This window comes from Solanum stenotomum, chromosome 12 (assembly GCF_019186545.1).
Source record: "Solanum stenotomum isolate F172 chromosome 12, ASM1918654v1, whole genome shotgun sequence".
NCBI lineage: Eukaryota > Viridiplantae > Streptophyta > Magnoliopsida > Solanales > Solanaceae > Solanum > Solanum stenotomum.
The window spans coordinates 43,060,941-43,080,448 of record NC_064293.1 but is presented as its reverse complement, the minus strand read 5'-3'; the positions used below and the strand labels follow the sequence as shown (position 1 = coordinate 43,080,448).

The following is a 19,508-nucleotide window of genomic DNA, read 5'->3' as shown; positions in this document are numbered from 1 at the left end:
AAAATTATATTTATTTTAATAGTACGAATGATACATACGAATAAGAATTATAAGAATGATAAGAATAATGTCGAACAAATTAATTACGTAATTAATATGACTTATGTACTATAAATAATCTAAACAGTGCTCACTATGGTGTCGTATTGGGGATGAAGAATTAGGATTATCTCCTAAAAGTTAGTAAAAAATGGCTCGTTACGATTTTATTATTAGATACTATATTTTAAGCTAAACATGAAAGAACCAAAAGTTAAACATACACATATGATAAGAGTAGTAGACTCACCAATTAGTAACGGAAAGAAAGAATAAAATCACACGCGTATATGTAATGTGCGGTGAATATTTAAAACTATCATCAACGATAATTAGGAAAATCATCAAAGTTTCATTTAGTCTTACTATTCAACGGTTAATTCTCTCATATATAAATATCCTTAAAAACGTTAAAGATAAATATACAAATTTATCAATAAACATATTTTCTATTCTATTTTTATTCAAAATGTTAGGTTTTCACACTAAATTGGGATGAAGAAAGTAACAAAATTTAAGATAAATTTATGTCAGTATTTGATTATAGATTTAAAAAAATTATCATCAAATATATGTTTAATTATGAAGTTTGATAAAATGGTTTAATTTTTTTTCTATTTTTAACTTCGATATGATTAGACAGGAGCTATAATACGGCTGTCAACGTTGAAACGTGCGGAAATTTCCCCTTACGTGGCATCATACTATTGGTAGAATATGGGCTGTGAAAGACTGTCGGGTCACCAAATAATTGCCTTTCCTAAGGTTATATAAATTACGTCACAGACATCAGCTTCGGTTTTCACTGTGACTCCGACTTCAGATTTTTTGCTCTCTCCGAACGTTCCGCCGGCGACGGCCGGTAATTTCACGTGCCGGTTTCCAATAAGTAGAGTAACGGGTAAACAAGAGCTTGAAGATGAAGATTTTCGTGAAGACTTTGAAAGGCACTCACTTCGAGATCGAAGTAAAACCAGAAGATAGCGTAACTAACAACCCTTTTCTCTTATTTGTCAATTGTATATGCTGCTTGAATATTCTTATTCACGTGCAATCTAATGTGTGTATCAAATTGAATGGCTTTAGCGGCATTGGAGTCTGATTAGGGTTTTGAGTGGCAGCTCGTGTGGTTTTAGGGCGTTACTTTAGTAATTCTGAATGTGTATCTGTATTAGTTCGAGTCCAAGTTATGCTCTTCAGTATACGTGTTAATGCTGCTTATTAATTTTTCTCGGGACATCCTTATATGACTGCTTGGAATAGTACTCAATTTTGTGTTACACGGATAATTGTTTGCCAGTTAGTAGTTTTAATAAAATTGTTGCATTGTAAGTATTACAATACTCAAATATAACTATCAGTTACTTGCTTCTGGTGTTGTAAAAATGCTTTCTGTGAGATTTTGCATAATGGCCACCGTTAATTGAACTAGTTGCACACAAGTTAGGTTGCAAAAAAGAACTTCAAGTTGTTGTTTGTTCAAGAGGTGCAAGCTTGGGTATAGTTTATCTTCCCTTTTTTTTGGGGGAGGTGATCATAGAATAGTTTTTCATCATCCAATGCATGAGAAGCTGCATTATTCAAAGATGGTTCCTTTAGGATGTGTATTGATTGTATTGATTACCGTTAGTTGAATAAGGTCACCATAAAGAATAGTAACCCCTTCTTAGAATTGATGACCCTAATCCCCTACCTCCTCTCGCATTAACAAAAAGGGCGCCTCTCTGTTGCTTGGCGGCAAAGTGAAGTTCTTCGTAAATCTTTTTCAGCTGCTACGTGTCGTAAAGACACCACATCAGTGGCAACAACAAAATAAGGCGATGCAGTTTTTTTAGGATGGCTCCTTTAGGATGTGTATTGATTACCGTTAGTTGAATAAGGTCACCATAAAGAATAATTACCCCTTCTTAGAATTGATGACCCTCATCCTCTACCTCCTCTCGCAGGGCGCCTCTCTGTTGCTTGGTGGCAAAGCGAAGTTCTTCGTAAATCTTTTTCAGCTGCCACGTGTCATAAAGACACCACATCAGTGGCAGCAACAAAATAAGGCGGTGCAGTTTTTTTTTTCTACGCGTGCAAATCTAATTCAATTGGGTTTGGGTTTCCTAAATTGTTTTGAACTCAATTATTTTATTTAGGGTTTCTATATCTATATTTTGGGTCCCTCTCCCCCTCCCCCTCCCCATGCTTTTTCTTTTTTCCTTTTTGCAGAAGCTGATGTACCAATATGGCTAATTATTCAGGTTGCGGATGTGAAGAAAAACATAGAATCAGTTCAGGGGNGCTCCTTTAGGATGTGTATTGATTACCGTTAGTTGAATAAGGTCACCATAAAGAATAATTACCCCTTCTTAGAATTGATGACCCTCATCCTCTACCTCCTCTCGCAGGGCGCCTCTCTGTTGCTTGGTGGCAAAGCGAAGTTCTTCGTAAATCTTTTTCAGCTGCCACGTGTCATAAAGACACCACATCAGTGGCAGCAACAAAATAAGGCGGTGCAGTTTTTTTTTCTACGCGTGCGAATCTAATTCAATTGGGTTTGGGTTTCCTAATTTGTTTTGAACTCAATTATTTTATTTAGGGTTTCTATATCTATATATTGGGTCCCTCTCCCCCTCCCCCTCCCCATGCTTTTTCTTTTTTCCTTTTTGCAGAAGCTGATGTACCAATATGGCTAATTATTCAGGTTGCGGATGTGAAGAAAAACATAGAATCAGTTCAGGGGCAAGATGTCTACCCTGCTGCACAACAGATGCTTATCCATCAGGGCAAAGTTCTCAAGGACGCTACGACGCTCGAGGAAAACAAAGTTGCTGAAAATAGTTTTGTGGTCATTATGCTTTCCAAGGTAGTGACTGTACAAGCATGTGTTGAGCAATGAGCTTTTCTATTGTTTAGTTGTGAGTTGTGCAAGTGTGTCTTTTTACATCTTGTCTAATACTGGTACTGTCCATATTTTTTGTGCTAATTGTAGAATAAGGTCTCATCAACTGGAACGTCATCTATACCAGCAGCTCCTTCAAATACGGTGAGAGCTTAATTGCCTTCATGGGTTCAGGTTGTTCTTGCTTGCTTGCATCACTGCCTCCTTCCTTTTTGCTTTCAAAATAAAATATTTCTTTGTTTAAGATGCATTTATGCACTTTTATCCATTGGCTGGTATGGCGATGTTTACCCCTGGTTTTATGCTTGAGAGTTGAGACTACATTTAAGTCTTTTTCTAAAATAAGGTTTTAAGTCATTTTTGTAACATGATTTATTGCGGAAAGAGAATAAGGGCATTAGTGCCTTGCAGAATGGCCATATTTTCATTCTCTTGTAAAGTATCATTTCACATGCCATTCCTGTGTAGCAAGTGTAACAATATTTTATTTGAACAATTGAAAGATAGTTATGTTAATCTAGATTTTGAGAGCTGATATTAATCTGAATGACTAGGCACAACCTGCTGGTTCCACTGACCAAGCTAGACAGACGATAACAGCACCTCAAGCTACTGCTGCACTGTAAGTTTCTCCTCCTGGTATCTTTGATTTCCTCACTGGTCGTCTGTACTTGAATTTTTGTTGGTTTAGTCTTAAGATTTGCTTGCTCTGCAGTCCACAATCTGCTTCTGAGTCTCCTCCTGCTCCTGCTCCTGCCCCTGCCCCCGTGCCTGCTGCTGCTGCTAGGTGAATACATACGACATGCTTGGTTTAGGGAATTGGCTTTTGCTTATATTACTGTGTGATTAGTCTCGTCTTTATTTGAGTATTATTCCTTTCTGTCAAACAGTTCTGTAACAGATGTGTATGACCAAGCAGCATCAAACCTTGTTGCTGGAAGTAACTTGGAGACCACAGTTCAACAGATTCTTGATATGGGTGGGGGAAGCTGGGATAGGGATACAGTTGTGCGTGCTTTGCGTGCTGCATATAACAATCCAGAGAGAGCTGTTGATTACTTGTATTCTGTGAGTCTGCAGCTAGCTTTGCTTATGTGATCTTTCTTCGTGTTCCTTTTTTGCACCTCATTCCTGGTTAGATTTTGCTAGGAGGTAAATTCAAATTTATGCTACGTTGGTGGTGCAAGAGCATTGGCATATCATGTAGTTCAGTGTTTGATTTATTCCCTTTCTGCATGACCACTTCCCTTTGCTATCTTTGTATTCTTCTCTTTTCCTGGCTTCTGTCTTCCAAACAATTGAGGATATTTTTCTTCCAATATTTCCCAGTTTATTGGTTAAATGATGAATCCAGTTGTCTGGTTAATGTGAGAGTGATGCAGGATTGATTCACCTTCTTCATGCTAGTACCTTGGAGAGAACCTTCTCTCCTTTTTCTTCAATTTGTTCATTGCTTTTTGATAATGAGTTATTCCCTCTATTTGATTTACATAACGGTGTTTGATTGGACATGGAATTTAAAACATTCATTTGATTTATGTAATATATATTAGTCACAGTGGAGGAAAATTGTAGAGTGTCATCTGTCTACTAGAGAGGAAGTTCACTGTAAAAAACCAGCTTCTAAAATTCCCATCCAGTCATCTGTATAAACAAGGGTTTCCTTGCTGTGTGCCAATCATACACATTAAATGGCAAAGTGTTCTTATTGTGTAGCATTGAATTTTTTCCTGCTCCTCAAATGCCCTTCCATTACATTTTTTCCAGGTCACCCAAAATATGCACTCTTAAACCTTGTGCATTGCATTGCATTTATAGTTTATTCATCCCTAGAGCTTCATATCCATTTAAACCTGTTTTGCTTAGGAAATGGTACTGAATTCATGAAGTAAGAAAATATAATTATATGATCCCTGTTTGTAGTCTTATTAAGGCAGACATGGGTATGCCTTTTATTTTCTGTGCTTGCATCTTTGACCTATACTGGAAACACATCAATATCAATTTCTTTCAGGGTATTCCTGAACAAGCTGAAATTCCGCCTGTTTCCCCTACACCTGCTGCTCCTGCTCCTGCCAGTGGTCAGGCTATAAACCCTGCAGCTCAGGATGCTTCACAACTAGCAGTTCCTTCCAGTGGACCAAATGCTAATCCTCTAGATCTGTTCCCTCAGGTAGTAAATATACCAGAAACTTAAATTTGCCTAGTTACTTGTTGTGACGTTAACCTAAATTTGTATTTACGCAATCAGGGCCTAACAAATGCTGGCTCAAATGCCAGTGCTGGAAATTTGGATTTTCTACGCAGTAGTCCACAGGTGGGTTATACGCTTTCTGCAAGTTAGATTTTATTAGTTTGAAATCACAATTTCATATCCTTCTCCATTAACAGTTCCAGGCCCTTCGAGCAATGGTGCAAGCCAATCCGCAAATATTGCAGGTATGGGATATTATATGCTATGATCAGTTTGTTTGCTCCTAGCATTTCCAGACATGCTTGAACCATGATGTTTGTTATCTGCAGCCTATGCTCCAGGAGTTGGGTAAGCAAAATCCACATTTGATGCGGCTTATTCAAGAACATCAACCAGACTTCCTGCGCCTCATCAATGAACCTGTTGAAGGGGAGGGGTAAGAGCATTTGCTATTCTTCTTCTTTTGATTTGTGATGGATCTATTTTTCTACTAAAAGTGCTTTGAGTGGACTGCATTTAAGAGCTGGTTTTTTGTGTTCTATCTATTCTAGATCCTTTCTTTACCATCTTGTGTCTGAATGGGAGACTGATTTTCTCATTATATGGTGTATCAGGAATGTGTTAGGGCAGACAGCAGGAGCAATACCACAAGCTGTGACTGTTACACCTGAAGAGCGGGAGGCTATTGAACGTGTAAGTTATTTATTTGTCCTTCATCAAATAAAGTTTTATGTAAATGCAATTATCGACGGTTTAATGTGAATGCCTGTACTTTGATATCTCAAAATGCTGATGGGTCGCTTTGCAAGTTTTTTTTTTTTAGTGAGCTAACATAATTTTCTTGTACTTGTCCACTGTGGTTGGTGATATTGTTTTGGCAGCTTGAAGCTATGGGATTTGATCGAGCTTTAGTATTGGAAGTATACTTTGCCTGCAACAAAAATGAGGAGCTGGCTGCTAACTATCTATTAGATCACATGCATGAGTTTGACGAATGACATGGATATAACATAGTGCTATTGACCTGTTATAGTTTCCATTATTAGTTGTTTTGCTTCTCTTCATTTTAAATCTGCGCGATTTCCTATTTATCTTGCCATGTGGAGTACATTTTATTTCCTCATTCGCAGCAGCTAGCCTTGGATACTCGGCCCCTTTTGTATAATGGATCATATTATATCAGTCAAATCGTCCTGCAAGCTCTTTTGTCCTTGGATACTTGGACGCTTTTGTATAATGATTCATATTAGATCAGTCAAATCGTTCCTGCAAGCTCTTTCATCTTTCCTTAAAGCTAGGGATCCTTTTTTTTTTCTTTTTTTGATTTGGATGGCGGCTATGGCCACGTAGTTGCCAAATCGATTTCTTGCCTTGTACTAGGTGTCTTTTGTGTTTAATTTACAGGATGTGAACTTAATATCCCTAGTTGAAAAAAGTCCCTTGTCTCATGCCTCAAATGCTGAAAGTTCCGTTGGTTTCTTTTTACATGGTTGTTCTAAAACTTCACAATAGAGGAAGAGTTCTGCAATTTCTTTGGTTTCCCCTTGGTGGGTTGAGATCTAGAAGCGTCAACTCAATCAACTATGTTGGAAGTCGGAATCATAAATATATTTCTACGACATTCATTTGTCAAGTGAATCAAGAAAAAAGTGAAAACCAAACCAATCATGTTGAAAGAGTCGGCACAAAATAGCTGTTGAACTGGTTAATAAACAGGAAAACGTCTTTATTAAAAAGTAAACAGGAGAGTGTAAAAAGACTGCTAGGTCTCTTTCAGCACTACCTAGTCCTTTAACAATTTGGCAAATGGAACATCAGCGATTAAAAGTATTAGTGAATATGGAAAGTGACATCTTCCAAGACAGCCATCAACCATTCATGAATTGAATAAAGTTGTTGACAAGTTCAAAGGTTGAAATAATTGAGTCTTAACACGTTATCAAACAAAGGGAATTAAGAAATCAATTTGTCTACTTCAACTTGACGACTCCTTCAATTGCATGTGTGTGTGTGTGTATATATATATAAACAAGATTTCACTCCAGTTACTAGTAAGTAGCAAGCTCCCAAGACACTTGATAAACAGAAAACAAACATGGGACTCTTTGGAAGAAAATTCAAGGCATCAAAAGTTGCAACACTGGCTAACCTTGCCATCTCAAGGATTTCCATTCTCAAAAAGCAACACCAAGTTAGGTGCTCACTCGCCCGTTCTGATGTTACTCAACTACTTCATCTTGGTCGCCAAGAAGATGCTCTTCATCGAGTAAGTTCCCAAAATATACCCCATTCCATTTTCCTCTTCTCAACTCAAGCAATATCACTACTGATCATTTTCACTATTAACAGGTCGAACTTGTTATCAAGGAACAGAACACTGTAGATGCACTTACAATGATGGAAAAGTATTGCCATCTCCTAATAGAAAAAAAGGTGCTCATAAAAACTAAAGGGTGAGTACTACTTACTTGTATATATCTTATCAAAATCTGCAACTACCGAGATTGGGGCATCTCTCTGACAATGTGCTTGCGAATGTTTAAACAGGGAATGTCCTGAGGAGCTAGCGGAGGCAATCTCAAGCTTGATTTATGCAGCTTCAAGATGGGGAGAATTCCCAGAGCTACATGAACTTCGTGAGATTTTCACCTCAAGATATGGGAATGAATTTGCAGCTCAATGTGTTGAATTAAGAAATAATTGTAGCGTGCAGCCAAAGGTAGGACAGCTAACTTTATTCTCTCGTCCCTAAAATATTCATGACTTCTCAAACTAATCTGATCATGAAAATTTCTCCAGATGATACCAAAGCTATCAAGACGTCACACAGGGTCAGGGAAAAGACGCGATATGCTTAATGATATTGCTGCTGATTGTGGTATCAATCTGTGTGCAGAGGATGAGACTTGTCACATATCACAATCAAAGCCAGAGGTTAACAGTGAAAATGAATGATCTAAAGGTATTTTCTTGACTATTTTTAATGGCAATCACTACTTATGAGTGAAGCTTCAGATTCTTACTTCATAAAAAAAGAAGATTGAAACTTCAAATGACATGACATTAATTTTTTTTTACCATTACAGGTGAAGAGGGATCTTAACAAGGCATAAAAGCAGATCACTCAGTGATCATATTGAAGGGTAGTCAGATAGTACATAAGAACTGATGCTTCTCCTATCAGCAGCAGCACTACTAGCAAGACTTTTTTGGATCCATCCAAGTCTACTAAGGGATGGTTGACTGACAAGCATCTTTGCAATCATGTAACCATAACACATTCGCCAGGAAAACAACGATAGAGCAGCTGCATGTGACAGAAGCTATTCAGGGATGAACTGCTACCTTCATATTCTTTTCTTAGTTAGGAATTTGCTTGTGTGTATGTTGGGGAGTGGGGGGTTGTTGAAGACAGAAACATACAGGTATATGTAGATCAGTAAGCAATTACATATGTTCTGCAGAAAACATGAGATACTACATTTATTACATCCCCAATAATAAATAACTTATGCTCCCTACAAATTCTTTAAGATTCAATTTTTTATCGAAAAAAATAAATTCAACTTTGTCAAATTTTTCATTTTTGGAGTAGTTACGAAATCTCCGATTTCTTATTCCATGATATTTCTTTTAAAGAAGTCCCCGATACCTACAGTGGTATGCGATTAATTCCTAAGATCCATTAAAGGGGAAGTGCTCCCTACCAATTCTTTTCCCGCAGTTAACAGGAATAATTGGGTAAAGAAGTCACTAAATCTGATCTTGTAGCATTCATTACCATTTAAATTATAACTTCTTGATCATCAATCACCATGCTGATTATTAAAAATGAATGCGTCGTAATCACTTTATTACACATTGCTTTTAAATCTATATTAAAAAAAAGTCTTTCAAGCTATATAAGCTTGAAGAAAAGGTTAATCAATCAGTAATTATAGCCAAATACGTCTAAATTTCATTCCATGCCAAAGAGATCAATCATGCTACTTGAAAACATTGATATACTTTTGTAGGTCCAACCTTGTTTTTTCTGTTTATTTTGGGATTACATAATAAGAAATGCTATATCTCAATAATCCTTAACCTCACATGAATTCAATTCTCAAAACATAAATTGTATTTCCCCAACACAAATATCGCACCATACTAGCCATTAGGGATTGCTCTGGATTTTCAGCTCCAAATGACAAGGAACCTATCCTAGGCAACGATCAAGCGACTCTTCCTTCTGATGCACTCTGTTCTCTCGATAAAACCTGCTTTTTTGTGAACACTAGACACAAATTCCGCGTATAAATATGGTAAATATGAATCATGTAGAAATAACTGGGCTGAATAGGGCACAGATTTTTGGCTCCTCATCCCAAAGTTTTAAGGTGAGATGGAAAAATACAAGCAGCGGTTAAGACCATGCTTCGACATGATACTTGCCTGCCTTTTCCAATGCCCTAAGCCACCTGACTGCAGCTTCCTTTGGAACCCCGCCTTCTTTAGATACAATTTCTTCAAATGCCAACAGCACATCAGAAGGCATTTTATTGGCAGAGCCTGCGACATACACAGCTGCCCCCTCGGTTAATAGATTCCATATCTTAAAGCTTTCTTCTCTCATTTTATGCTGCACATAAACCTTCTGTTGCTGGTCTCTGGAGAAGGCAACAAAAAAGCCGCCACCTTTTTCTTCAGAAAGGACTCCCCCCTTTTGTGAATGAAACAACCAAAAATCTCGGTATAAGAAGTCATTTTCTTCATTTCTACAACCAAAGAAGAAAAGCATGGGAGCAGTAGGACCGGATTGACTCTGAAGGGCTCTTTCCTCCACAAATCCACGAAAAGGTGCACACCCTGTGCCAGGTCCAATTAGAATAAGAGGAAGTGAAGGCGGAGGGGAAGGAAGAGAACCTTTTTGAAACCATGCCGGTATGAGGCCACCTGTTTGACATAATCCAAAAACCATCATCAATGAGGTACAAGAGGTAAATGAATTAGGCATTGTAATTATAAATTACTCCAATAACCATACTTTTCTGAGGATCAAGTTCAGCTAGCCATGACGAGCAAAGACCCGTGCGCTTCCTCTTATAAGGTGTTGTCCACGATACCACACTAACAGTTAAATGCACTTGGTTTGGATGAGCTGAGTGAGAAGAAGAGATGGAAAAAGCCCTAGTTTTTAGTGGAGGTACCAACTGAACCAACCATTCAAAAGGCATCTGAACAGATGGAAAATCATCCAATACCTGCAATATAAATTGGAAAATAGAAAAATATCAAGCAGTGTAATAAAATGAGGCATTATCAGCAGAAATATTTTTATAATTTATTTCCAAATCAAAAAATTATCTCCTGTGAATCGATAAGTTAACTACAAATGGGCATTTTTAAAAATAAGGGTGGGTCAGCTTGCATGAGAAGGCATTATTATTTAGTAGAAGGATCATTCTATAGGTGAAAGATCAAGTGCCTACATGTTTTCCAAAACAAAAACGTGGAGTCTGTAGCTATTTATTCCATACTTCAACTAAAAATAGTGTTGGCTACCTAACTAACATATCAAGCTTTCATTGCTTGCAAGTAAAGGGACTAGTGGAAGATGTGCTCATTTCCAGATTTCACATTTAGAGTCTGATTAATTACTAGACCAAATATCAACTCGAGCTATTTTCTAATTTGACAATCAAGATGCTGTAATGTGAATGTATGACAGGGTTAATGTTGGCTAACCAGTTTTGCTTCCAAAAGAACTGGGCCAACTTCTTGCTTCTTAGTATGTCTTCTTAAACTATAGTACCTATACATTCCATGAAACAAAATCTACCATAAGAGAAACCATATTATTGAAGAACCCAACAGTAAGGGAAAATGTCAATGACCACTCCGAGGCAACTTCATTAATCTATACAAAGAGTGGAAATATTTTCATTACCTCCAGTACAGTTCTACGTTCCTTCTGATTGTACTCATAAAGATCATCTCTTCCTTCTGGTGAAGCAAAGTATTGAAGCCTCTCCTTCTCATGTTCCGCAGTAGCAAAATAACTCATAACCTGAAGAAGTCAACGATCCAAATGGCTTATCAAATTACTATGATATGTGGTGATCATGCATAACATGCTATTCCCCAAGCAGCAAAAAAAGATGAACACAAGATGCATCACTGACGTCAGGGGCGGATCTATGAAGGGCCTTGGGGGTGCCACGCCACCCCCGAACTTCGACGGAAACTCTATATATACATAGGTATATATACATAATATTTATATAAATATAAAGTGTGCCACCCACAGAACAAAATTGGCTTGTGGTGCCATGGTAGGAGGGCAACTTTAGAAGGTTGAGGTTGCGGGTTCGAATCCCATTTGAACCTATTTTTTTGAAAAAATGCTAAAAAAAAAAGGCCCCAAGCCCCTTTTTTTAAGGAAAACAGCTGCACATTATTTTTATTTTTTTATAATTGTTATTGACGTTTTTAATTTAATCGAATATAAAATTAATTTAATCGATAAGTTTATTTGGCACCCACGGACTCTAAATCCTGGATCCGCCACTGACTGACGTCTAGGCACATAACAAAGACAACAGCAGAAGATATTAATTATATAATGTCATGGGATATTACTCGTAAGAACAAATAAGAAATTCAGACATTCCATGGCTTACCTCAAAGAAATATCGTCTTGGGGAAGCTGATGCAACATCCATTGCCAGTTCCACAAAAGTTTTCAATCTTACAGGGACCTTCAATGTATTTCTCAAATCATAACTTTGTTCATTTTCTTTATTATCATTAGCCTGAACCTGAAAAAAATGTTCATATAGTAATATAAGAATTGAAGAGTTCCTTTCTTTGAGTTTTAACTATCACTTTAGTAACAACCCCCCCCCCCCCCACCCCCCCACCCCCCCCCCCCCCCCCCCCCCACCAAAATAAATAAATAAATAAAAATAAAAAATAATAGAAGAGTTCATACATTGATAAATCTGCCTTTTCAATTGATAAATTGCTAAGATTTGCAAACCCTAATCTCACCATAAAGAAGGGAGAAAAGAAATGAGATGATAAATCTCAAATTCCTCATTGTAGAACAGATTTGTATACATGGACTCATTAACTTCAACAACATATCCAGCGAAATCCCACAAGTGGGGTCGTCTAAGGAGGGTAGAGTGTACACAGACCTTACCTCGTGGAGGTAGAGACATTCTCATTAACTTATCCAAAGCAAATGAACTTCAGCTACTTCAATGCTTTTATTAACAAGACCTCAGGAACTTAACCTAGAGATTGAAGTGATCTAACCTATTTTTGTATACGATCCCCTCACAAGAAGTGCTAATACATTCCCCATCCCCCCACCCTCTTAGCTCTCCAACAAGGAGGTTTTGGTGGTGCCTGTATTGTAATAGTTTGTGCTGCTGCTTACCTATCTATTTCTGACTTCTTCAACTTCCAAAAGGTTCCATCCCACTGAAATTTTTGAAGTTAAATTTTATTAGCAAAAGTAGCACAAGAAGGGGACAGGTACTCATATGGAGCTTAGGAAGTCAAGTAAAGTACCAGTCATATACAATCTTCATATAACCCCCAAAAGCTAAAATACTTGGACAGTGTATTTTAGTCTATGCACAGCTGCAGAATCATCTTCAAACACCTAAAATTCCTTCCTTCCCACACAGCCCACAGAATACATGCTGGCACAGTGATCCACAGAACACACTGTTATTTATTCTGTTTTAAGAAAGTTCAGAATAGGACCCCCAGAAAGTTAGTGTGTAACTGGAAACTCGACCTTGGTTCAGGGGTGTACTAATGCCTTTTCCCTTTAATTGTATCTCTTTAATTAATTGAAGTTTGAACTCCTTATTTTTGTTCTTTTTAATATGGTAAACTGCAGTCCCCAAATGCGCTACTCAGGAGCCCAGTAATGGTCCTTTCTCACTTGCTCCCTTGGTTAATTAAATCCCAAATTAGAGGTGCAGGGTCTTTACCACTAGGTAATGCTACCTTGTCTACCATATCCCAAATCCTTTGCAATACCTGTACACTTTTCCTTTGAGTTGCACTTAACATTTCCAAATACTTGCAATCCATGTGATAATAGACCCATATTAAAGATGCATGAATACAAAATAATGTCTAGGAGGAAGATTTGAAGGAGCAGGGTCCTAGTGACAGCAAGAGAGTCAAGGAAGTAGACAAGTACATACTCGGATATATGATTCAGGGTTCAAATTACAGTGCTTTATGAAGGCATCTACAGCTGCAGCATCTTGGCCAGGGAGAATATGAACAACATCACCAACCTCATACTCAATACTCTGAGATCACAAAGGAAATCATCAAAAGGATCATATGAGGTGAAAGGAGTAAAAGAGAGATTAGAATGTACAGCACTTACAGATGAAACAGCTTCAAATTCAAAATGGCGGACATCTTTCCCAGAGCCAGCCTTACTTAATGGATCATTTTTAACCTACATCAATAAGGTGAATAAAAAAAGAATATATCAATGCCTACATCACAACCATCACCATTGAAGAGAGAGATATAGAGATAGATAGAGAGAGAGAGTTATATATTCAAACAAGTGTTGGCAACATCTCTTTAGTGGGTTTTTGGTGCCATATTTCTGCAGTAAGCACTTCTCACAAGGAAAAAGAGTTATGTATCTTGTTGATGAAGTGGTTCAGAATTCCATCTTAATGAAAAAAAATTAAATTCCTCAACTGAATGACACTAATTATGATATCTTCAAGGATGATATCAATTATATGTCATTTTCTGTTTGGGCTCAGAGATGCTCAGAATATATGCTACTCTTCTACAGAGACACTAGCACTTTGTTGCAATCACTTTTGCTTGGTAAGAATCACAAGTGAATCCACCACAAAAATTCCCTGTTTCAGGAGCAGGAGCTATTCAACCTCCACAGGCGACAGCTCCAGTGCATGCATTGACACATAATCTAAAGAAAGGTATATAGAGATCGTGTACCATTTTTAAGAAGCACTCGGGACTGTACTTTCCAGAAAGTTTTCCTGGCAATATGAAGCGCGTGCTCTCAATCTGCATTTCGAGAAGCTTGACATCTGCAAATTCACAGGTTTTATCAATACTACATGTTGAAAGGCAACTAACAGAAGCCTTTAGGCCAAAAAAGCCATACAATAAATAAGAAACACTCCAGCTTATTCAGAAAAACAAATAGCAAAAAGCACAAGAAACAATAATTAGATGCACTCATGCATCAAAATAATAGAAAGAAAATGATTTTCCAAAGCTCATTAGTGACAGGATAACAAGTAAAAAATTCCTGATAGTCCTGAAGGTACTCCAGAACAAACTACACAAACTTATGTATGAGTTCTCCTTATCAAAAAAACAAAAAACTTACGTATGAGTTCTCTTTTGTATCATTAAAGGTTTTATATATATATAGTGATCTTTCCTTGTAGGGGATAGTTTCTCCATAAATCCAGGCTTATAAATGCTTTCATGCACTGAAATTTTATTGACTGTCAGCCAGAACTCTGAATCTACAATGACCTGAAGTTTAAAGCAGATGTTGATTCCTCAAGTACAATTTAGCAAGTTACCTGGGATAGATGAAAAGTTTGAAGTCCCTTCAGCAACATCATGATAAGTAATCTGTACTTTAGGTTGATCCATCAAACTCATATTTGAAGTCATCAATTCTGGACCTTTAGGAAATAATTTCGGATCTTTTTGGTATAATGCTTTCCACAAGGTGGACATCCAAGGATCCAGAGCACCTTCATACCTGCAAAAGGAAATTTGATGCATCAATTCAACCTTCGAATAGAACAGCGGCTAAATAACAAGACATTCTTCAGGGCGCCCATGATAACCAGATGAATGACATGATAAAGTGAACAGACATAAGGTGATAGACAAGGAGCAGTTCCTAAAATTCTTTTTTATGATAACTGATAAATCCGGTCTTTTCATCTTTGAAACTCGGTGGATAATGAGCCTCCCCTCTACCCTCTCTAACATCCCTCCCCCCTCTAACCTGAAATTCTGCTAGAGTATTGAAAAAATTTCAGAAGAAACGAAGAAAGAGGAGCACTCAACATAAGCAGGTGAGCAGCCTCTCCAAAGCAGTAAAGCCATTGTATTCCTAATGTAAAGAAGCTTCAGCACATGTAATCAACTACAATCACGTAGAGAGCAAAAACTTCTGTATTCTTAAATTACCATTACCTACAAAACTAGGAAGATTCAAGATCCTAACATGCAAATTCTTTTAGATCTGTCTCCTGAAGAGTTAGATTGAAGAAGTTTAATGTCATTCAATCCCTGTGGTTTAGTTGAATAAATATTAAATGGACAAATAATCATCCTGTATATCACATTGGATTCTCCTTCTTAACAATTGCAAAAGATGATGAAACAACACGCTTGTTTGGACAGAAGGAAACAGAAAGGTGCTTTTGATTAGTTCAAAAATATTATTTTTCAGTTCAAAAAGGTGCTTTCAAGATAGTGTTAACTCAATCCAAATGATCAAGTTTAATTGCATTTTTTTTAATTGTTGCTAATTTTGTTTAACTTCTTTTTTTTGGATGACTAGGGAAACCCGCAGCCGCTACCCTTTGGGTGCGCACAGGGTAAAACCTCCGCTCCTATGCAATAGCTCGCAAACCACATAGGAGAGCTAACCCGCACTAGGCAAGCCCGGTGCAACAAGCTTGACCCAGAAGGCAAACCCCTTGCTTTCGCTGGCAAGGGGTTTCGAACTTGAGACCTCCAACATAGAAGTCCCAAGCCCAAACCACTGGGCCACCTCTAAGGGTAATTTTGTTTTGTTTTACTTTTGGTGCAAGGAATTCATAGATGAGGCTGAATCAGTGTTGGCATTTATGGAATTGGAATTCCTACAGGAATAGAAGGGAATACTTTTGCCTTTTGCTATACCTGTAAAGAATTGTTAGCACCATTCTTAGGGAAGTACATTATAATCCTTACATTCTCCACACAAAAAGGCAAAAGAAGAGCAAAAAAACAAAAGATGATGAAACAACAGAAGAAAAGGACAAGCTAAACAGGATACGTGATGAAATTCAGACCCTATTTCTTTTTTTCTTTTTTTTGAGAATTGGTAAACAATTCAGACCCTATTTCATTATGAGTGTTTCCTGATTCAACCAATCCACAACATAACATGTGCATTCACAGTGCAGAAGGCCAGATCTTCATGCAGGAATCGCTGCAGATGATCAGGCAAAATAAATCTACTATTCCTCTACAAGATTAAAAGTTAACAATACCCTGAAGGGTGCTGATCATTTCCCAGACCTCTTTCCACCACTGCTGTCGCACCAAGATCTGAAAGTCTTTTGTCAAGTTTCTTTGCAACGAACTGCAGCAATAAAATCCATACATCAACATTCAAAGATGGAATACATAATTTCATAAATCTAAAATTTTCTAGATAAAATATTTGCTAGGGCAACAAATCAACCGACAAGCAAAAAAGTCATCTAGAAAACACAAAGCACAGATATTGACCAGGATCACTACCTGTCTTTGTTATAAAGGGAATAAATATATCTTATGGAAAGACAAAGTTGAAAAGTAACTGATAAGCCTAAAACACCATAAGACACAGGCCAAAGTTATATTTCAGAAAAGGCAAAAAAGTTGGAGGAGTAAAAAGAGTTTCAAAAAGAAAAGTAAGAAGATTAAACCTTAAGGGGTCGTTTGGTGTGAAGGATAGGTACAAATAGTCCTCAGATAATTATTTTGTGTCTCTTAATTTAGTGTTTGGTTGGGAAGTTTGGGATAACTTATCCTGGGATTAATAATTAGTACCGGGGTAAGTTATCCCTTCCCATGGGTGGTATAGTAATCCCGGAATAACTTATCCCGGGATAAAATGACTAAATGACAAAAATATCCCTTTAAACACTTTTTGTACATTACTTTTCACATCCATGAAGGGTATTTTAGTAAACCTATATGTTGTTCTTAAGATTTCTTATTTTGAATACAACAAACCAAACACTCAATAAAAAATAATCCCAGCACAACTTATCCCATCATAACTAATCCCAACATAACTTATCCCATCATAACTTATCCCATCATAACTCATTTTCAAACCAAACGACCCCTAAGGGTTTTCTTTCTGCTATTATCATTTCTCCTCAGAGTACCATTCTCTTTCCACAGTTCTGGGGCTGTTCTGTCAGTACAGTTGAGGTATCCTAATATCATGTTTTCTTTCACTTTTTCCCAATTCCCACTTTTGTCAACATAAACTAGTGATGCACAGTTAAATAAGAACTGTCAAGAAGGATATTATAATCTCTCAAGCACATTAAAGTACGAGGATTGCACCAAGCATGGAAATCAGTTGGTTGCTGAAATTATATTTTTTCTCTAGATTTGATTTCGAAATTCAACAATAAGCTCTATCTCGTAGGCTTGGTGCCTGGGTCACTGGATTCACTCCAGAATCTGGCCCTAAACATTCCAAGATGATATGACTATATTGGTAAAATTCTTGCGTAGCTGACGATAGGGTTCCCGTTCACTTATCAGAGTGGTTTTCAAATACGGGATTCGCCAAATGACTAATACGATCATTCTGTCCCTAGTTATTGAGGAGATGAAAATGGATGTCCAGCCATTGAGGAGATGAAAATAGCAAAGCATATTCTTGTTGTATGCATGGGCATTGCAAATATTTAAAGGATGTAGATACCCCTGTTCCTCCTATGTAGTAACAATGAAAACATGTTAAAACATAAAAGCCTAGTCAACTTCTGCAGAATCATTTTTGCGACTTCTCTGTTCCATACAGTGCTTTACCATTCTCTTCCAGTATATTAGTTATGGATTTCAGCTGTTTGAAATGAATATATAGCTGGTGACAGTTCGTAATTTGGTGAAGTATTGAGATATTAGTCATCAACCATTTTGCTGTTATAAATATTAGAACTAAATTATTCTCCTTACATTAGTGAATAAACTTTTGACCCCTTGTCAAGTCACAAAAACTAATGAGATTGGTTCTACTCATAGTCTTGTATTGTTTAGGAGAATGGTATAACTGCATATTGGTTACATGATTCATTAAGAACCCATATCTGGACTTTGTGCTATGGGATACCTATCAAAATTGAAATTATAGACATCAAGATTCTCTGGGAGAACTGAACCAGTTGATCCAAATCTTCAAATCAGACCGAGTTACTTTTGGAAAATCTTTAGCTAAAATAGCAGATAAACAATGAAAAGTATTATTAGGTAGAGCGAGTGTGTACATTATATTTCTGGTAGCCTGAATCACCCAAACCAAACACAGCATAGTTGACTCTACTAAGCCAGTTCTGGGTAAGATTCCTTTGCAAGAGAAACTTCCAAAACACCTACAAGAAAAAACAAGAAAACGAGAAAACGAAAAAAAGAAAGAAATTACAATTATGTACAGTGTCTTCAGGAGTTACACCTACAAGAAACATCAATATCATGGACCTAATAAACACACGAGAAGCTTAATGGCGATAACAAACAAACCTTAATAGAATCTGGGTTGTCCCCTTGACCTGTAGTTGAGACCACAAAGATTACAATTTCTTGGTCCGGTAGAGAACTCTAACAAAAAGAATGAATAACTAATTAGACCTGTAATTGTTTCTGAAGCAATGAGGAGAGGAAAGGAAAATTACAGGGTCAAAATCATCAACGGAGAGCAACAAGACGGGGCATCCTCTACGCTCAGCTTCACGGCCAAGACGCTCAGCGGCGTCTATGGCATTACCAGTCTCAGATGCATATAAAATTAATAGCTTCTTTGGCTTCTCCTCCATCACCATTGATTGGTTACTGCAATTGAAGTCTTCTGGAATTCAAGAAGATACTAACGGAACGATAGCGTAGTCTTTACGGGCGCTGCGCCGTCATATGGGAACCCCTTTTGTTTTTAATCAAAGAACCCGCGTTAAGCCCATTTTTTTTCAATAGTTTTTTGCTTTTATTTATTTTTACTTTATAAAATTCATTTAATTTTCTTTTTCGAGTCATATAAATTTTTAACAGTTTTTTTTTAATTACGTCAAAAACAATTAGAGAAAAACATCACGTCGAAAATATTAAACAAGTAATAATTACGTCTTAAGAGCTGATTAATTTCCAAAAGAGCCACTGACAAAATTAAGTTTTCATTGAACTCCTAACCAAATAATGGTGTGTGGTCTTCTACCGTTTTTCAAAGTTTGAAGGCAAAATCTCTAAGAAACAAAATGGCAATGAAGTCATTTTATAAAAATGAAGGGTAATTTAAGTCTACCGTTATTCAAGAGATTAGGAGAGATTACGTTGCTAAGTTTTAAAATATTGCCTTAAATGTAGTGGAAATAA

General features: G+C 37.1%; 3 protein-coding genes across 5 annotated transcripts; 2 read left to right on the top strand and 1 right to left on the bottom strand.

The window, feature by feature from the left end:
* The first annotated feature begins 820 nt into the window (after positions 1 to 820).
* LOC125848650 (ubiquitin receptor RAD23c-like) lies at positions 821 to 6,389 on the top strand. Of its 2 annotated transcripts, XM_049528561.1 has the most exons (12): positions 821 to 1,024; positions 2,726 to 2,887; positions 3,014 to 3,067; positions 3,478 to 3,545; positions 3,639 to 3,710; positions 3,814 to 3,991; positions 4,938 to 5,096; positions 5,175 to 5,240; positions 5,315 to 5,362; positions 5,447 to 5,553; positions 5,732 to 5,810; positions 5,999 to 6,389. In XM_049528561.1, exons 1-12 carry the CDS (start codon positions 959 to 961, stop codon positions 6,113 to 6,115), a joined length of 1,176 nt encoding a protein of 391 aa, XP_049384518.1. In that variant the 5' UTR covers positions 821 to 958; the 3' UTR covers positions 6,116 to 6,389. The 2 variants fall into 2 exon arrangements, with proteins under 2 accessions (XP_049384518.1, XP_049384519.1); XM_049528562.1 differs by lacking the exon at positions 3,639 to 3,710.
* A 748-nt stretch (positions 6,390 to 7,137) lies between these two features.
* LOC125848132 (uncharacterized) lies at positions 7,138 to 8,540 on the top strand. The gene is made up of 5 exons (XM_049527941.1): positions 7,138 to 7,383; positions 7,467 to 7,570; positions 7,665 to 7,836; positions 7,917 to 8,079; positions 8,204 to 8,540. Exons 1-4 carry the CDS (start codon positions 7,213 to 7,215, stop codon positions 8,070 to 8,072), a joined length of 603 nt encoding a protein of 200 aa, XP_049383898.1. The 5' UTR covers positions 7,138 to 7,212; the 3' UTR covers positions 8,073 to 8,079; positions 8,204 to 8,540.
* A 543-nt stretch (positions 8,541 to 9,083) lies between these two features.
* LOC125848604 (NADPH-dependent diflavin oxidoreductase 1) lies at positions 9,084 to 19,073 on the bottom strand. 2 transcript variants are annotated; one of them, XM_049528491.1, is made up of 12 exons: positions 18,818 to 19,073; positions 18,666 to 18,743; positions 18,413 to 18,517; positions 16,412 to 16,503; positions 14,717 to 14,901; positions 14,115 to 14,209; positions 13,519 to 13,593; positions 13,328 to 13,438; positions 11,780 to 11,917; positions 11,047 to 11,166; positions 10,144 to 10,360; positions 9,084 to 10,052 (listed from the first exon to the last, which is right to left on the bottom strand). In XM_049528491.1, exons 1-12 carry the CDS (start codon positions 18,962 to 18,964, stop codon positions 9,523 to 9,525), a joined length of 1,893 nt encoding a protein of 630 aa, XP_049384448.1. In that variant the 5' UTR covers positions 18,965 to 19,073; the 3' UTR covers positions 9,084 to 9,522. The 2 variants fall into 2 exon arrangements, with proteins under 2 accessions (XP_049384448.1, XP_049384449.1); XM_049528492.1 differs by lacking the exons at positions 13,519 to 13,593; positions 14,115 to 14,209; positions 14,717 to 14,901; ... (2 more) ...; positions 18,666 to 18,743; positions 18,818 to 19,073 and adding an exon at positions 10,845 to 10,911 and having other exon boundaries at positions 13,328 to 13,346.
* Between the last annotated feature and the right edge of the window lie 435 nt (positions 19,074 to 19,508).

Excerpts from the sequence above, each read along its gene's own strand:
- LOC125848650 (XM_049528561.1), top strand. The coding sequence starts at position 959 with ATGAAGATTTTCGTGAAGACTTTGAAAGGCACTCACTTCGAGATCGAA. Across the intron at positions 1,025-2,725 it reads AAGTAAAACCAGAAGATAGC|GTTGCGGATGTGAAGAAAAA; the intron begins GTAACTAACAAC and ends CTAATTATTCAG. Across the intron at positions 2,888-3,013 it reads TGGTCATTATGCTTTCCAAG|AATAAGGTCTCATCAACTGG; the intron begins GTAGTGACTGTA and ends TGCTAATTGTAG.
- LOC125848604 (XM_049528491.1), bottom strand. The coding sequence starts at position 18,964 with ATGGTGATGGAGGAGAAGCCAAAGAAGCTATTAATTTTATATGCATCT. Across the intron at positions 13,439-13,518 it reads AATTTGAAGCTGTTTCATCT|AGTATTGAGTATGAGGTTGG; the intron begins GTAAGTGCTGTA and ends TTGTGATCTCAG. Across the intron at positions 10,053-10,143 it reads TGAACTTGATCCTCAGAAAA|GTGGCCTCATACCGGCATGG; the intron begins GTATGGTTATTG and ends TATGTCAAACAG.
- LOC125848132 (XM_049527941.1), top strand. The coding sequence starts at position 7,213 with ATGGGACTCTTTGGAAGAAAATTCAAGGCATCAAAAGTTGCAACACTG. Across the intron at positions 7,384-7,466 it reads AAGAAGATGCTCTTCATCGA|GTCGAACTTGTTATCAAGGA; the intron begins GTAAGTTCCCAA and ends CACTATTAACAG. Across the intron at positions 7,837-7,916 it reads ATTGTAGCGTGCAGCCAAAG|ATGATACCAAAGCTATCAAG; the intron begins GTAGGACAGCTA and ends AAATTTCTCCAG.